Source organism: Ceratotherium simum, chromosome 7 (genome assembly GCF_057802395.1).
Source record: "Ceratotherium simum simum isolate JZ-2026a chromosome 7, ASM5780239v1, whole genome shotgun sequence".
NCBI lineage: Eukaryota > Metazoa > Chordata > Mammalia > Perissodactyla > Rhinocerotidae > Ceratotherium > Ceratotherium simum.
In genome coordinates, this window is record NC_141906.1 from 34,844,551 (window position 1) to 34,861,795 (window position 17,245).

The 17,245-nt window shown below is 45.5% G+C and overlaps 1 protein-coding gene across 1 annotated transcript in view; it reads right to left on the minus strand.

Annotated features, from left to right (window-relative positions):
- Positions 1–17,245, minus strand: part of TENM4 (teneurin transmembrane protein 4) — a 404,318-nt gene that overhangs the window by 144,832 nt on the left and 242,241 nt on the right. Inside the window, exon 11 of the mRNA XM_014790360.2 lies at positions 1,529–1,630. Within this exon, the coding sequence (XP_014645846.2) occupies positions 1,529–1,630 (102 nt within the window). The remainder of the gene's footprint in view (positions 1–1,528; positions 1,631–17,245) is intronic.

Here is a 17,245-nt window from a genome sequence, read left to right on the forward strand (position 1 = left end):
CTTGCCTTTCAGGCCTCCACTCAAGCTCCATATACCACGGTAAGAGAATAGCTGAGCCCAACTTGGCTCTTCAAAGTATTATCTTTCCATTCTGCCTCTTGGTGTAAAGGGTTTTGTGATCATCTGTACGAAGGACACTATATAAAAATAAATTATATTGCATTGTGCTGTAAGCACCTACCAGCCTTACCCAGATACAATAAGGCTGTTTTATACATGACTCTTAACTTTCAGTGCATATGGGATGAGACAGTAATTCTTGTTAGAAGGAATGACTTGTCTCTTCTCTCTGCACCACCTTCCCCCGACCCCCACCTGGCTTCCTTCCTTCTTAAAGCACTCAGCAGGTAACTGCTGTGCTTCCTCGGGGGCTGCTGGCTCTGCTGCCTCAAACTGAGCCTATTTCATGTTCGGAAAAATAAGCAGAGGCCCGAAGCAGCATCACAGTGCAATATTTGCAGGGCACTGTCTCCTCAGCCTGGAAAACCATCTCGGCCTTGTACCGATGAACTACTCAAGCATCAGGTCTTGGTTCCCACGTCACCTCATCTGCGGAGATTTCTTGGTCCTCATCCTCTCCAAGCTAAGACAGCCGCTCCCTTTACTCTGATAGGCGCCCCTTGCATTTAACCTTGCTATATACAGTGTGTTTCACTTATTGTTGTCCTGCTTTGTAATCTTCCATTTACTGTCTGTCTCCCAGACCAGACTGAGAGCTCCCGGGAGTGGATCTTGCTCAGTGTTGTAACTCTAGTGCCCAGCACAAGAACAAACACTAAAGGCCATGAAGCAAAGCAAATGCCTGCTGAATGAGTGGAGAGGTGGAAAAACCAAAGGAAGGGGCCATCTTAGTTTCCCAAGGGGGGGTGCCAAATTCTCAGGACTTCAGATCTCCTGTGGCATTTTCCTTGTTAATTCTTCCAGGACAGACGTGAAGGCCAAATGCACAGGGCAGATGGTGGGCAGCCTTTTTAACTACCTCAATAGTGGGTAGCGTTAGCACCATATGTGCCCAAGTATCAGCCAACATTAGCGTCCTGTGTGAAGAGCAGGCTCGCCTCCCAAGTCCTTCCCTGTGGTGGCCTTAGCCAAGCCTCTGCCTGTGCCTGTGCTGTTAGATGGCAATAACGGAGCAGCAGCTCAGGCCCCTCCACAAGGCCAGAGAGAAACCACACTAGCTGAAGATGAACTTCAAAGTCGCCTGGCAAAGGCTGATCACTCCTCTAAGGGGAAATCAACTTTTTAAAAGGACTCCCTGCCCCCACAATGGACACTAAGTTCACTGGCTGCCCCTGTAAAGGCCCAACCTTCCTGCCCTCCCCAGTCATGCACATGTGGATTACTGTGGCTGAGGAGGCCACGGCTCTGCCTGCAGACCTCCCTCTCAGGGCTTCTGAGGAAGGGCCCTTGGGAGCCTTTCTCGCAGGAGTCAGGAGGTGGTCTGAAGCTCTGCCCTTGTGAGAAGTGGAACCTGAGATGCCGAGGGGTCTGGGGATGGAGACTGCAAGTCCACATGCAGAGTTCTCACCTCTGCCGCAGTCAGGGCCCAGGAAGCCCAGGAAGCAGTGGCAGGTCCCAGAGACGCAGTCGCCATTGCCATAGCAGTTGCTGGGGCAGTTATCCACGGACTCTGGGGGAGAAGCGAGAAGGAGGGTTGACAGCAGAAACTTCTTTACCAAACAGAGGGCCCCAGAATCAAGCCTCAGGTTACCCAAGACCCACGCATTTGAGCTCTTCTGGCCCAATCACTGAAAAGAACCAACAGAGTTAAAAATGATATGTTATTTTTATCCTTACTGAGGCACACCTCAACTGACATTAAGAGGCATGTTCTGGAAGATGTCTTCCTGAACCAATATTTTATAAATCAAATTTGTATCTACAATTGTCTTAGAAATTCTTCAGCTAAAAACATTGGGAAAAAACAGTTTAACTGTTAACAGTGGTTATCTTTGGATGCTGGGTCATTGGGTGATTCTGTGGTCTTCTTTACACTTTTCTGTCTTTTACATTTTTCTCATATTGGGATATTCCATTAATCTGTTTTCTCACAAAGCTACCGGGCATTTGCAAATTTGTCTTCTCCTACCTCTGATTTTCCACCCATCAGTCCAGGGCCCCACTATCTTTCACTGCGGCTAACACAACAGCCTCACGGCTGGTCTCAGCTTCCCCTCTTGCTATCCATCCTGATTCATTCACTACCCAGCAGCCTGAGTGATCTCTCTGAAACAAATCTGATCCTGTCATTCTCCTACTTAAAACTCTTCACTGGCTCCCCATATGCTGAGATGAAAAAATCCATGCTCTTTCAAAAGGCACAGGAGTTTTCTTTCATATTCTCTTTGTCATACCCGCATCCCCAGCTTCTGCTATCATGCCCGCCTTCTGCAGCGATGTTACTTTCTCTAACTCTTCCTAATACTTTTGGTATTGTCTGTGTGACATGTCAAGGAAATATAGAATTCATTTCAGAAATATTTTAGCAAAAAAATGAGTCAATGTTTTATAGCTCCAGTTAGTAAACCCATTATCTAGAAAATCTGTTTATTTGGAACAGCCCATTTCTCAATAATACTGGATGTCGAATAAAGGAAAGAAGCCACTGTATACGGAATGCCTTCTTTGTGCCATGTATTTCCACAAAGCTTATCTCCTTTCACTGTCACCAAATCTGCAAGCATGTATTGTTATTCCTATTTAAAAAAAAAAAAAAAGAGAAGGCTGAGAGAGAGATGAAGAGACTTGCTAAGGGCCATGTGGATACGAATTCAGGGAGGCAGGATTTGAACCCAGGCCTTTGGACTCCAAGCCTGGTGTTCTTCAAAGATACTATGCTATCTGGGCCTTGAAGGAACTTAATCCCTAGCAGAAGCCAGGAGAATGAATGAGGTAGATCTGTGGGACAGTGAGGCCACTCCTGAAGACAGCAAAGGATCCAGTTGGAAGGTAGAGCATTCTAGAACTTTCAGAGCTTGAAGGAATCCAAGAGACCATCTAGCCCACCTTACTTAATAGATAAGGAAACTGAGACCCAGAGGAAGGCAGTGACTTGCCCAAGGTCTCAGAGTGAGTCAGCAGAGTCAGAGTTGAAAGTAGAGGAAAAGGTTAGCAAGGTGGGGCAGAGTTAAGAATTCAGCCTGTTGTCTTAGCTCACACTTGTAAGTCATGAAGCCAAGACTAAGGCCTCTGTTACATGAGATGTTACCATACAAGACATGAGCCTTGCCCATAAGAAATTTGCAGCCTAGCTGGGAGAACGAGATAACTGTCATTTGGGCAGCAGTATGGACCATGGAGGAAGCTCTGCCTGGAGGTAAGGAGACCTGGTTCTGGGTTGATTCTTGTAGTACCACACTGGTGACCTAAGGCAACTTCCTTCCCCTCTCTGGGCCTCACCTTCCTCATATGTGAAATGAAGGTGATGGTGGAGGTGACCCCTAGGACTGCTTCCTGTTCTAAAATTCTATGAGTCTATAATTAATTAAGAGAGCAACTGTGCAGAAAAGGCATCCAGATAAGGGCGTCAAGCCTTAAATGCAGCGAAGCACTTTAGGCCAATGTAATGGCAGCTGGCATGGGGCAAAAGCAGCAGAGGGAAGGCTTCTTAGAGGCGGTGGGCTTGAAGAATGAGTTGAGTATGGATAGATGGGGTAAAAAGTTTAGAGAAAGGGTTCAAATGTGTGGTTCCTTTTGTGAGTGCATGGGAAATTTCACTCACTCCATGTCGTCCCTCTGCTAACATGAGCAGAATTTTACATTAACACAGAGTGAGAACAAGAGGGTTTAACCCAACATGTGGCCTCATTTCAGGGAAAAGTGCTCGGGGTCCTGCAGAATGAGGCTCACAAGCCAGGGCCCTGAGCATCTCTGCTCTCCATTGGCTTTGCCTGGAAGAATCCGTGTTCCTAAGCCTTTAGGAAGTCAGAAGTGACTTCCTAAACACTGTTTTTACAAAGAATGACTTAGGAAGTTTCATTTCGAATACTCTTTTAAAAAATAAGAATTTTGAGTAAAGTTTAAGGCAAGATTATTTTCACTTCAAGTGATTGGCTAATGGTACACTTGGAGGGTGGCTTCCACCTGCAGTGTTGCAGAAGGAGTATAGGACAGAGAGGCAGAAGGCTTGGCTTCCAGGTCTTGTTCTGCTTCTGAATGGCTGTGGGATCTCGGCCATGTCACTTGATCTTTCTATACCTATTCCCTCATCCTTGCACTTGCTCCTCCCATGCTTCCCCATTTGGCAACTTCTATTCCTTCTTTCAAATCCAGCTCAAAAGTCACCTCCTCTGACAAGCCTTCCTGATTTCTTAAAAGGCTAAGTTACTCCCAGGACTCGAATGTTTCCCTCAACCGTATTAAAGCACCATATAGTTTCCATCGTTGCCTGTAAACTCCTCGGGGGCAGAAACTGAGTTGATTCTTTTATGTATTTGCCCTGGTATCCAGTCCATGGAAGGGTCTAAATAAACATTTGTTGCTATCACTGAAAAAATTCAACTAGATGATCTCAGATATCCCTCCTAGATGTAAAATTCTATAGTTCAGTCCTTCTCAAACCCAATGGTATAAAATATGTCTCCTAATAAAATGACTATAATTACCAGTTGCCTTTCTAACAGGATCAATGGCAGAGAAGTGTTACACACTTTCCAGATTTTGATTTATGAAGTCTGAAAGATACAAACCTGTTAATCATCTGCCAAGAAGCCTTCATGGTGAAAAAGCAAGGAAAGTATATTTTTTTGTGACTGAGTACAGTGTTGGTTGCTAAATCTGACAGAATAGAAGACTGTTGCTGCAAAATCTGCCCCAGGCTGTTGGTGTCAGAGAAGGCAGAAGTTTTAGGAGACATGGAATAATTTTACGATGCTAACAAGGAAGTAGAAGCGAGACATTTGGAGAATATTTCCTTCTGATGAAATGTTTATGTATATGGTTTTTCTTCCACTTGGAAGGATTTCAACTTACTTGGGGTCCACTTGGGATCCCACAAATAATGAGTCTCCACTGACCAGATATCTCTGTGCTAAATGCTAGTGCAGAAGTGACACTCATTGGCTCGGGAGAAGTGTGAACTTTATTGCATAAATATGTTGTATGTTTCCAATTAGTGTTTGGTGAATTTCTCCCCCCCAAAGTTCCTTCCTGCTTTGCTCATGTTCAAACTCCAGCTGCTTTCATTTAGCAGAAGGTGTATCTTTGGATCTGCTCAGATTTGAATTAAAAATTCAGCTGCTTATGAATAACTGATTTTCATAATTGGATATATGGTGTGTTGGAAAATGGGGGCCTTTTTCCTTAGCTTTTGCTTTTTTATCACAGCAGTGAGTCCTGCAAGGAAATTAGATTTTCAGGAACTTGTTTTTTCCTTCATCAACATTGGAATGCAGAGTTTAAAAGTTTCCTTAGCTTATTCTCTGGACATGTGTTGTGAGTAGGTGTGTTCTCTGCATGTTGAACAAAATATTGCTCGAAATACAAAGGGGCATCTGCAGAAGGAAGAAAAGACAACAGTGCTCCTTCCTGGAGGAGACACGGGAGACAGGAAACCATAGCCGTCTCAGGAACCTACTGCAGTGCTTCATTTTGTCTGCTCACTAGCTTTTCCACAAACAAATCATTAGCATTACTGTGTTAACGTGAAAGATGATCACAGTTGGTAGATATGTCCTCCTGAGTCTAGGATTGATGCCTGGAAAAGCCTGCCTTCATTTGCCACCTTCTGCTTTTCTTTTTCGAAATCCCAAAGTCTCATTTTGTAGGAAACAAGGAGAGACCACAGAGGAAAATCCTGCCTGAAAGAGGACTACTGGGCAGCCTAACTGCCTACTGGACTCATGTTTCACAAGGGCAGTTACATCAGAAGAGGAAAGGCTTTTCTCCTCCAACAGCTCACCATGGCAAGGGCACACCTGCCTCTTCCCCTGGTCTGAGCAGGCAAACCTCTGTGGTCATGCGAGCCTGACGCTGGATTCCAGCACCAAAGACAGGAACCAGCTGTGAGATCAGAGCCCACTAGCCATCCTCAGTCTCTCCTTTCTACTCACCCAGCACTTATCCCTCCCTCCCAGCACCTCCTCTGTGTTTTGTTCTCCTGTGATGTGTCTCAGCTAACAGAAGTCTGTGTGTACAACCTACAACTCTTTCCTCTGCTTCTGTCGTCTCCCCTTAAGTTGTAAAAGTGGATGTCGGGAACTCTTTGGGAGTGCTCAGTTGAAGAACCAAGGTCTACCTATTGCCTAACAGAGATCCACCCTCTGCTGCCTCCTCTTGGCTTCTCTGTAGGAAGATGGATGCTAACGCTACAGGCAAGAAGGAAGGAACTTGGATTCTAGGACAGCCAATCGGATGATTGGATACATCACTTGACTGCACCTAGTGAAATTTATACTTTAGGTTACATCTGTTACATTCCCTTTGTTCCTAAGAGGGGACTGGGTTTATTATCGGCAACCAAAAGAAGAGAGGGAAACAAACTAGATAGCATAGCTGGGATTTAATTCTATAGTAACTCAAGATTGAGAGGAGACTCTAACAGAGACCCTCTCATTCCCTCAAATGGAACTGTGAAAGGTGTAGCATATATTCTAATTTATTCCTGATAATAATTATGAGAAACAGGTACCTTTGCCACCATTTTACAGTCTCAGATGGAGAATGAGAGCTGAAGTCACTTTCTCAAGGTCACACAGCTATCAGGGCATATCTGGTAGGTGAACGAAGTTCTACCTGAAGCCAAAGTTTGTGGTGTATGGCCTGGACCAAAGTATGGGCTCTGGCACCAGGCTGCCCCTTACTAGCTACGTGCCCTTTGGACAAGTCATCTCTCAACATCAGTTTCCTCATCTGTGAAATGGGGTTAATGAGAGTACCCACCTCAGAGGGTTATCTTTAAGAGCAACTAGCGTAATGCTGTGCATGTAAAGAGGTTTGCCCAGCACTTGGCAGAATTGGTATTTTGGTTTTAAGGAAGGGTCATACATGCTTTCCATTTGTGAACCAAAACAATATTCTGACTTAATCTGATGAATTCAAACAAGGCAAGGTGGGTTCATGGGGGTAAACACACACTCTCATATAAAACACATAGGAACTCCCCACGGTAAAAATGAGAAAGCAAATAAGCAATACATTGAATGTGAAGAAGCCACGGTGTTTGGGTACATTTCCTCGAGGGGGAAAGCACTGTCAAAGCAAATTAAACCTGTTGTCTCCCAGAAGCCCAAACAGAGGCAGACTCGTGCCAACATCTGAAAGGACTTTTCTCCCTGTGTGCTCTAGATTGGCACTGGGCAGGTGCCAGGTGCTGGAAAGATGTTCCATGGCTTGTGAGGCGTCAGCCCCTGTAGGTGCCCCAGCTTTCTTTGCAGATGATGGAATTCAAAGGGCTTCAGTCTGCCACAGTCTAGGTCAACGCAATGACAAAAATTTGACAAAGCCCCTGACAGCCTGGGCTTGAAGCCAGTTCTACACTGGCATTTGAACTGGGAGATCTGTTTTCAATCATACCCAGAAGTCTACCAACCACTAGTGAGAGTGGCTCTAAGGAGGGGTCTAGGAAAAAGATTGTTCCCTTGATTATATTCAGTCTTAGCTCTTTGTTAATTATTTCTTTGAGAGCAAACCAAATTTCGCCAATAAGACTGTGAGCTCCCTGAAGACAAGCATCGTGTCTGGTTCTCCAAAGAGTCTGGTGAGTGCTACATAAAAAACAAGTCCTCAGTAATATTTGTTGTATTGAGAAGCTGAGCAGGAATACAAGAAGGAAATGGAGGAAAGAGGTCAGGGCAGTAGGCATTGCCAATAATCAGACTCATGGCCAACAGTCACACTCAAGAGAACGGTTGGTGGCCAACAAAGCTATTCTTTCCTTGTCCTATATTTTTAGATGTACAATGCCTAGAATGAAAGGAGTGATGGGAAGTTCAACTTTGCATTGCACTCTCAGACCATATTTAGAGTTCAGCAGTTCATATCTAGGGGCCACGTTGAAGAGACTGATAAGATAAATGGGAACATGTTCATCAAAGAGCAACCAGAAGGATAAGAGAACTTGAAACCACACTTCAAATAAAGAATTCTTGAAGGAACTGGGAATTTAGGTTATTAAGGGGGTATGACCTCTGTTTAAAAATATCTGAAGGGCTATTATGTGAAATAAGGATTAGACTTTTGTTTTGTGGCCCTAACAGGTTGATCTAGGTCCAATGAGTATGGACTATAGCCCTTGGGAAATGGACCTGGTTCAAAAGAAGAAAGAATTTTGTAAGAGTGAGAGCAGAATACTACTTACTATGTTGGGTAATATTCTGTTGATGGGTATGTATCTACTGAAATATTATAAACTTCTTGAGGGCAGGAAATGTGTTATTCATCTCTGAATCTTCAGTAAATAGTATCATCCTTGACTCAGAGCAGGTGTTAAATAAATAGTTGTTAGCTGAATGACTAAATGAATGGACTAGGTGATCTATAAGTCATACATTATCAGTCGCTGGAAGTGTCCAAGGAGAGGGCAAATTACGACTGCCAGGAATATTGCAAGGGGGGTAAAGATAAGCTGTATGGTATCTTCCAAATCTGAAATCTTATGATTCTATGAGTCATGCTATAAGGGAATGTGCCTGAACCACACGAAGAAACTTTGGTCCTAGTTCTACTCCTGCCACCAGCTTGTTAGGTGACCTTGGCCAAGGCCCTTCCTCTCTCAGAGACTTTCTTTTCATCTACAAAATTCATTAAATTCATTCAGCAAATATTTACCGAGCATCTACTCTGGCTCAGGAAGTGTTCCAGTGAAGTAGATGACTTAGATGATCTTTCAGATCTAACATCCTGGGATCTAATGAATCAAACCAAATTGTCAGTACTCAAGAAACTATACAAACCGATGAAAAAGCTGAGAAAATCATCATCATGTTTATAGCTCAAGGGAGAGAACAAAGTTTGCTCCTTTAAGGGCAGATTCCAACTTTTCAAACCTCCCCTCTGAGTCCGCAGGTAACCAGCATCACATTATCACGTATCCTGTGAGAGGGGCCTCCAGTGAGTCACTGGGCCCAGTGCACAGGGATGGGACTAGAGAACAGGCGGCTCACTGGCTGCCTCTGGCTAAGAGCTCCCATCTCTTCTCCTGGGGCTGTTGGCAGCAGCTTTCACAGATGTCAGAGTCCCTGCTGGTGGCTTTGGTTCTGCTGCCTTTCCCAGAGAATGCTGCACACGCAGAGTCTCTTGCCATGTCCCACGAGCATATGCCAGAGAGGCCACCGAGACACACACCAAGTGGTGATGAGACCGAAAAGTGCTATGCTGCTCAAGACCATAGGGCCTTCAAAGGAGAAGTGCGTGCTCCCGTGTTTGGAGACACTTTTCCTCCCCTTATAGATTTATCAGTCCTTCACCCAATGCTCTGCCCATGGTTTCTGCCTAAGCAGCAGGCACAGGTGAACCAGATGACTGGCCACAGCTAATTGGACTATGATGAGCACCTGACCCAAGGAGAGTCCATTCCCAGGCTGACCAGTGCTCTATGATGTGGCCTGGTAAACAGAGGATCTGTGCCAGTCAGAGTTCAGCTCTCTAGCAGCTGAACTGAAAGTATCAGGGGACGTGGCAGTTGGTGACGAGAGCGGAAGTCAAAGGATATGAAGGAAAGAGAGGGGCTGGTGAGGTTATTCTAGCCAGGCAGGAGCAGAAGTCAGGAGGAAGCAGTCTTGAGTGAGGAGAGGCAGCTGGCTGTCAGCTGGGAGTGGTGAACGGAGCTGAAGCTCAGAGAGAAGCAGGGACACCACAAGCAAGAGGCCCTGCGGCCCGTGAGAGGAAGAGAACGAATGTGGGGTCCCTGGAGCTGCCCGGACTCCCAGAGGCTTTGCAGTGCCTATTTTAGTTCCAAACCACATGAAGCTTTTTGAGTCTACTTCTCTGCCACATTGGCCTTTCCTGGAGGTTGCCTGAGTGGTTTCTGCTCCTTGTTACTGAAAGAACCCTGACACATCCATTCACCTTGGACCTTATCAGGCTTTACCTGATAGTTTGCAGGCTTTCACGATAACTGGTAAGTGCTGGACTTAAAGTTTTTAAAGCATTTCTACATACAGTTTTATTTGATCCTTACAATAGCTCTGTGTGTAGGAAGGGAAGGTGCTATTTATTGTTCCTCGTTTTGTAGATGAGAACACGAAGGCACAGAGAACTTGCTCAAGTTCATGCAGCTAATAAGTGACAGGGCTAGTATTAAAATCTAGATTTCTACTCCTACCTAATCTAGGACTATACTGTCAATCCTCCACTATACCACAACTGTCAATCCAATGAGAAAACGTATAATCCCACTCCTTATGCCTCCAGTCTCTGTCAGTTACACAGTGACGACTACACAGGATGCTGCCAGGGTGAGGAAATTCCAAATAGCACCTATTTTGGTTTTGTTGATTGAAATTTTGGTTTTCAAACACAACTACAAGCATTCAAAAACCAAAGTGCAGCTCTGGCCACTCACAACTGTATCATACTTGGACAATAATATCGACCCATTTATTCACTAATCATTCATTCATTCCAACAAGTCTCTGTTGACTCCAGTGATCTGATGTCTCCAGGAGGAGCCAAAATGTGACCCTTGTTCTCAAGGAGCAGTAGAAAGGCTTTAGGCTTTGGGGTCAGACAGATTTGGATCTAAATTTCAACTCTGTAAATTTAGTGAAAAACTCATTGAATCTGAAGTCTCAGTTTACTCATCTGTGAAATGAGAAAACCCCCTGCCTTACACACTTGTGAAAATTAAATAAAACCACTGTAGATGTGTATGTGTATATATTGAAGGGGAGGAAGACTATCCTCTACCCACTCTGGGTCCTTTCTGGCTTGGCTACAAATGAAATTGACATGATACTGAGTAGCAGGAGAAAATCAAACAAAGCTTTATAACATGTAAACATGGGAGAGACCTACTGGGTAACTGAATATCTCAACAAGATGGCAGAGGTTCTCACCTTAAATACTACCTTCAGCTAAAGACAAAGGAGGATATTGGGGGTGGGGGAGTCAGCTATGGGAGATTACCAGAAAGCACAGTAAACAAGAGTATGCAGATTTAAGTCCTCACCTTCTTCACTGGCAAGAGTTTCTAGAGATAAGGTCATCCCCTCTTCTTCCTGGTACAGAGAGGGAGATACCTTTACAAATGGGGATTTCCCTTATAAATGTAAATGTCTGTTACAAAGGATAACTTCTACTTTTCAGAGCTTCTTTCCCTTCTGCGGTTTCTGAAAAGTAACCAGCCGAAAATAATCCTCATGCCAAAGAGACACATTTTGGGGTGGCCAATTCTGATCTCCCAGAGTATATGTGTATGTGCATGTATATGTGTATGTATGTATATATAGAATACACCTGGTACATAGAAGGTGCTTAGGAAATGCTGCTTTACTCCTGTCTCTAGTATCGTTTCAGTGACTATTAAACTTTAGCTTGTGTCAGCCACCTGATGGGCTTGTTAAAACGTGGCTTGCTGTGCCCTGCCCCCAGAGTTTCCATTTAATAGGTCTAGGGTAGGGTCCCACGTGACATTGACACCCTTGGTCTGGGTACCACTTTGAGAACGACTGGTCTGGAAGAAAGGCTGAGACTTTACACACAGGTCTATCAAAACAAGCCAGAGGGGACAGAAAGATGTGAACTATGCAAGAATGCAAAAGAACTTGTGGACCACTTCCAAAGAGGAGGGCTTGGTCCTCCAGGAGGTAGTATTTGAATAGCTCTTAAAGAATAGGCAGCCTTTTGAAATGCAAAGCAGTTCTGGGTAAGATGGGGGTCGAGTAAGAGCCAGAGCCAGAATAATCATTTTAGCTGCTCCCACGCAGTGACCTGCTGATCGTCATGCCAACTTCATGTCAAGTCTGTCTTTGGAACAAATTATTTAAGAAATCAGTTTTTTTAAAGCTCAACTCAGCTGCTGGCTAGAGAGTTCTATCTAATGAGCATCACTTTGTGTTGAATTATTCCGTGATGACAGACAATGAAGGAACAGAAACAGGCTCTGAGGAGGCGGGGTGAGGGAGCTGCTAATTATTCTCCAATCAATTATCCAGGCTTGTCACCCAGCTCAATACTGCTTACAAACCACACAGAAAACCCAGTCCCCTCTTCCGTCTTTTGTGTCAGCATACTCAGGTCTGAAAACGCACAGAACTATGTACAGATGACTTAGATCCTGCAGTTTAAAAACTCCCGTGTTGGCCTGGACTTTACTTGGAACATGGAAACGTCTGTGCGGAATTACCTCTGGCCTGGACCACCGCCTCGGCATGCCTTGTCCCTTTCAGTCTGTCCTAGACCTGTAGGCCAGAGCCGCCCTCCTGGAACTAAGTCTTCTGGCCACTGATAAGGCCACTGCTCCTTAGCATCTAGAGTACATATCACAAACTGGAGGCCTATGGTCACATTTGTTTGCGTGGTGTTTTAAAAAATTTAAATTAGTTGCCAGAATTTTTTAAAAAGGAGAGTTCATGGAAAAATCTTAATGGTGGCTTTTCTTGAAAAATTGGAAGATCCAGCACGGCAACCATCTCTTCTTATTTAGGAGAGGCCCAGACACTGTGGCTGTCCACAGCCCCTGTCTGCAGCTTCCTGACTGCTGTCACCTGCCTGGTCCCTGATGCATCTGAACAGATGACCCCAGCCTGGAGCAGCGTTTCCAAACGTCACTTATGTGGGTCCAGTCTTTATGCTGTTGGCATAGTCACATACCATGGGTCCTCTTATTCACCTTGTATTTTTGACTCATTTATTTTCTTAAACAAATTTATTTAAAACAGAAATTCAATATCACCATGAAATAATAGTTTGATGTACCTAATTATATTTTTTCCAGTTTGCTAAAATAAATAATTTTTGAAATAGAGTCTGTCTATGTACAACGTAAAATAATCTCAAGAATTATACTTTAGGAGACACGGGAGAGGAGAAAGCTCAAATTTCTGAACCTGGAGTTTAAGGCTCCAACTTCCCTTCCCAAACTAACTTCTTTGCCACAAGGGTCTGCCTCAGGTCCTCTTTGGCCTGCTGCCAAATTGCTCCCTACTCCCTCCTGAACCCATAAACCCTTTGCCTCCCCGATTGTGGCAATGCTGGGGACTTCGTCTGCAAAGCCTTCCCTCTACCCCCTTATACTTGTCCAAGTCCTACCCATCCTTCAAGGCCCAATTTAAATATGACCTTTTTCTTGAAGCCTCCCCAGATTCCTCCTAGCAAGACAGATCTCTCTTTCCTCTGAATCCTAACGGCGAAGGATAGCTTCGCTTATCGCCTACTGCTTTCTACCTTGCAGTCTGGTTATTTATGGGCATGACCCTTTGTCCCTAGTAGACTGCAAATTCCTTGGGAGGAAGTGATCCATTTCGGTTCCTCATCTTGTCCGTGTCTCCCAGGGACTGGCATTCGCCTTGTCTACAGTAGCTGCTCACTCTCGTTCAACATCAAATGACAAACGGCCATTTGTGGTTGGTTTCATGTCCTTTGGTGTGTTTGGCCTCAAATCCTAAGGCTGGGCTCCTTCTGTGGGGCCTGGACTGCTTATTTCCTTGCTGATTTCTATTTTTTTTCTTTTCAAATTCTACTGTTATAAATTTTTTCCAGACCTGCGGCTTCACTTTTATTTCCCTTCCACTGGGCCTGTTACATTCAGCTGGACATGGTGTTGGGCTCTCTTCTCTCAGAACAGCACTAACCATGTGTTTGGGGAACACCCAGTAATAAAATTTTGCAAAGCCCAACTCTTTTCTATAGCAAGCGCCGTCAGGATAGCTTCTGTGAATTATGTGCTTGAATTACGTCTACTAGGACATAACACAATAAAATGATTAACGAGATGGATAAATTCTCAGACTCCGGTGGGTTTTTCTTTAGATTCATTATAATGCGTGTTGGTCAGTTGCACAGTGATTTGAACAGTATTTCTTTCTTATTTATCTAGTAGGTAACACTCAACATAATAACTTGGGTCTATATCTTTGGGCCAGAGGCCAAGTTGGACTTCTGCTGGATACCAAATCCTATTAGAGAGCATGGTAATGTAATTATATGTTCAAGTTAAATATTTTATAGCTGCTCTAACCACCTAGCCAGATGACTCCCTCAGCCTCTAGGAAGAAACTGCCCAATGGCAAAAGTGAAAGCTACACATCTTGCAAGGAGTTGAGCAATAGTTGTTGCTATTGTGAAAAGTTTATGGAACCTCTGGCCGTCTGACTTTCTGGCAGTAGCAGCTTGTCTAAGCTACCATGATACTAGGTTATAACACAAATGTTAGCCCCTGCCTTGGCCTGACCTGAAGGGGAAGACTCCCTAATTCCCTGACTGTTGAAAGGCTGGCCTGTCCACCTGCCAGGGTTGTCTGCTCTCTACCCTGAAAGGTTTGGAAGTGGTCCATAGCTCCTGCTCTCAGCTGTCTGCATGCCTGAATGATGAGAGCCCAGGGGGGCCCTGGAGTACTAGACAGCAGCCCCTGTGGCTGGCCAGCCTTCCTCCCAGGTCCCTGGTTCCTTCCACTTTGTCCACTGGGCTGGAGTGTGAGCACCAACTCAGGCATGGTCAGCTGGACCCCGCTTTCCTGTGCATGGTCTCTGACCACTCAGTGCCTCAGGGTTGCATCCTGCCTCTGGCATAATTGACTTCACTTGGCTAGAACTCCCTGACCCATGATTGAGCATGGACTATGCAATCAGACAGACCTGGATTTGACTTCCAGCTCTGACTCTCACTAGCTGTGCAACCTTAGGCAAATCATTTAGGGTCTTCTGAACCCTGGTTTCGTTACTCACCTATCTCATAGTGGGGTTGGTGGTTAAATGAGATAATGCATGTAAAGCACTTAGTGGGGCTTGCAATAAATGTCTCATCAGTGGTAGGTAAAATGAAACCAAGTCAAAACAAAGCAAACCCATTTGGACAGGCCAAGTCAGGGCTGTGTGGTATAACAGAACGAGCACAGGCTTTAGAGTGAGACTCTGGCCGTTCTCATCCACTCTGCCACTTCCTGTGTGACCTTGAGCAAGTCACTTCACCTCTCTGTGCCCCACTTTCCTCATCTATAAAATGGGAGTGATTATACAGTGCTTGACACACAGTAGGTGTTATAGTGTTAGCAGCTGAATGACTATGGATAGGGGGTCATGGACCTTTCTAGGTGGGTTAGTGTTTCTTGGCTGTCTCCTGGCTGACCTCAGCTCACTTCTCCTTCATCAGGGGCTCCTCGTATGCTGTGCATGCAGGTGGGTACACTTTATGACAACAGAACAAGAGGGAGCCCAGCTCTCAGCTTGGGAAAGGAGCAGCTAATGTTCCAACACTGTCTCCACAAAGTACTGGTTTATATTATTAAGATACAACTGAGTCCATGTAAGATTATATTTCTTCCACCTGCAAGACACACTACAGCACAGCAGGATGCCCAAGTGGAGGTACTGGGGCCGCTGAATTCTTCCCTTCAGCTCATACCGCCAAGGCATGGACGAACACTCTATAGACAGCACTCTTTCTGTGAAAGATGAGTTGTAAGGGTCCAGCCGCTCCTAGAAACCTCCAGGGACATTTCCCATGAACCCCTTCATACTGGCCAACCCCGGCTTCTTCCCTCTGTCGTTACTCACTCTGCACCTTGGCTGCACCCACGACAAGGGAGGCTGGTTCTGCTGACTGGGTCTGATCCTGGCTACAGCCAGGGTGTGGGCCCAGCAGCCAAAGGCAGAGCAGGCACACACACAAACACACCCCCACATAAGCCGCTGGAGCTCCACCGGCTCACTGTTAAACTGAGGTGATGGGGGCTGATGCTGGGCTTGGTGGGTCTTCAGGCTTCCAAGGGATGTGGTAGAAAACAGGAAAAACAGATCACTACCCTCCCAAGGAACAGATTCTCCCCTGCTGGGGCTTCTGCCTCCTCCCGTGGCCTAGGTAAAAGGCCCCTTGTTCCTGGGCCCTGCACCTGTGGAGACAGTGTCTCTGCCTGCGTTAGCCTTAGCAGCTGAAGTGCCTTGTCTCACGCCACCTTCCATTCCTGGCAGCTGGCCAGCATTCCAGAGGACGCAGGTGCATGTCCTCCCCCAAAGTAGTCAGGACTGAGGTGGCTGCTGCTCTGGTCATCTGCTGGTTTGGAAGGTTTAGGGAGAGCAGCTTTAATTCACGATGGCTGAGTGTAACCCTTTGTCCCTCTCAGACCCTGGGCAAATCCCAACCTTCACACTCAGCTGCTAGGACAGTAAATTAAGAGAAAGACCCTCGGCAGAGATACTTTCAGAAACATCCTCTGAAAGTCAAAGATGTGCTAGAATACTTGGCCTCTCACTCTTCCCATCTAAGCTTCTTAGATTTCTAGTGCAGATATAGGTTTTTAATAATAAAGTAATAAATTCAGACATTCAATAAGGTAACAACAATAATAATAGCCATCACCACCACCCTTTATTGAGTCCTACTGTGTGCTACTACTGGGATAAGCACACTAATCTCATACATTACCTCATCTAACTCTCACCCCAGCACTGAGTTAGGTATCATTATCCCCATTTTTCAGATGAGGAAATGGAGGCTTAGAGAAGTGAAATGGTTTGCCCAAGATTATAGAGCCAAAAACTGTTAGGTCTCCCAAACAACTAGTTACTGAAAACCTACTATGTGCCAGGTTCAGATTAAAGGACTCACTTGCTCCCTTCTCTGCACCCCGGCATGCTGCTCAAGCTTGCATGACAGCCCAAGTGAAACTGCACTGCAGTTCGTTGTCTCCACGTCTGCCTCCTCCAGTGCAATCAGTGCTTGTAGGGCCAAGGTGGGCTCTAAGGCCCCCTGTAGCCCCAGCCTCCAGTTCATGGTCAGGCGAAGAGAAAATGCTTGGTAAACGGTCAGTTGAGATATGATGAAGGCACAGCCTCTGCCTTCTGACCTCACAGTCTGATAGCGGTGACAAGAAGATGGGTCACAATGTGGCAAGTGCCTTCAATGAATAAATATGTAAAGCCCAGAGGAGGAAGCAATACCTCAGGCACCTCCATGAAGGCATGGTGGCTCAGCATTGGGGGCTGGGAAGACAGTCTCCAGGCAGAGACGGGCACTTGGAGTATTTAGAGAGGAACACGTTCAAAGGCAGGTGTTCTCAGAATCTGGCTGGGCAGTGGAATTGAGGCTGTGAAGGACAGTCAGCTGATGGACAACAGGAATGAGGGACAAAAGAGACTGCCCACAGTCTGAG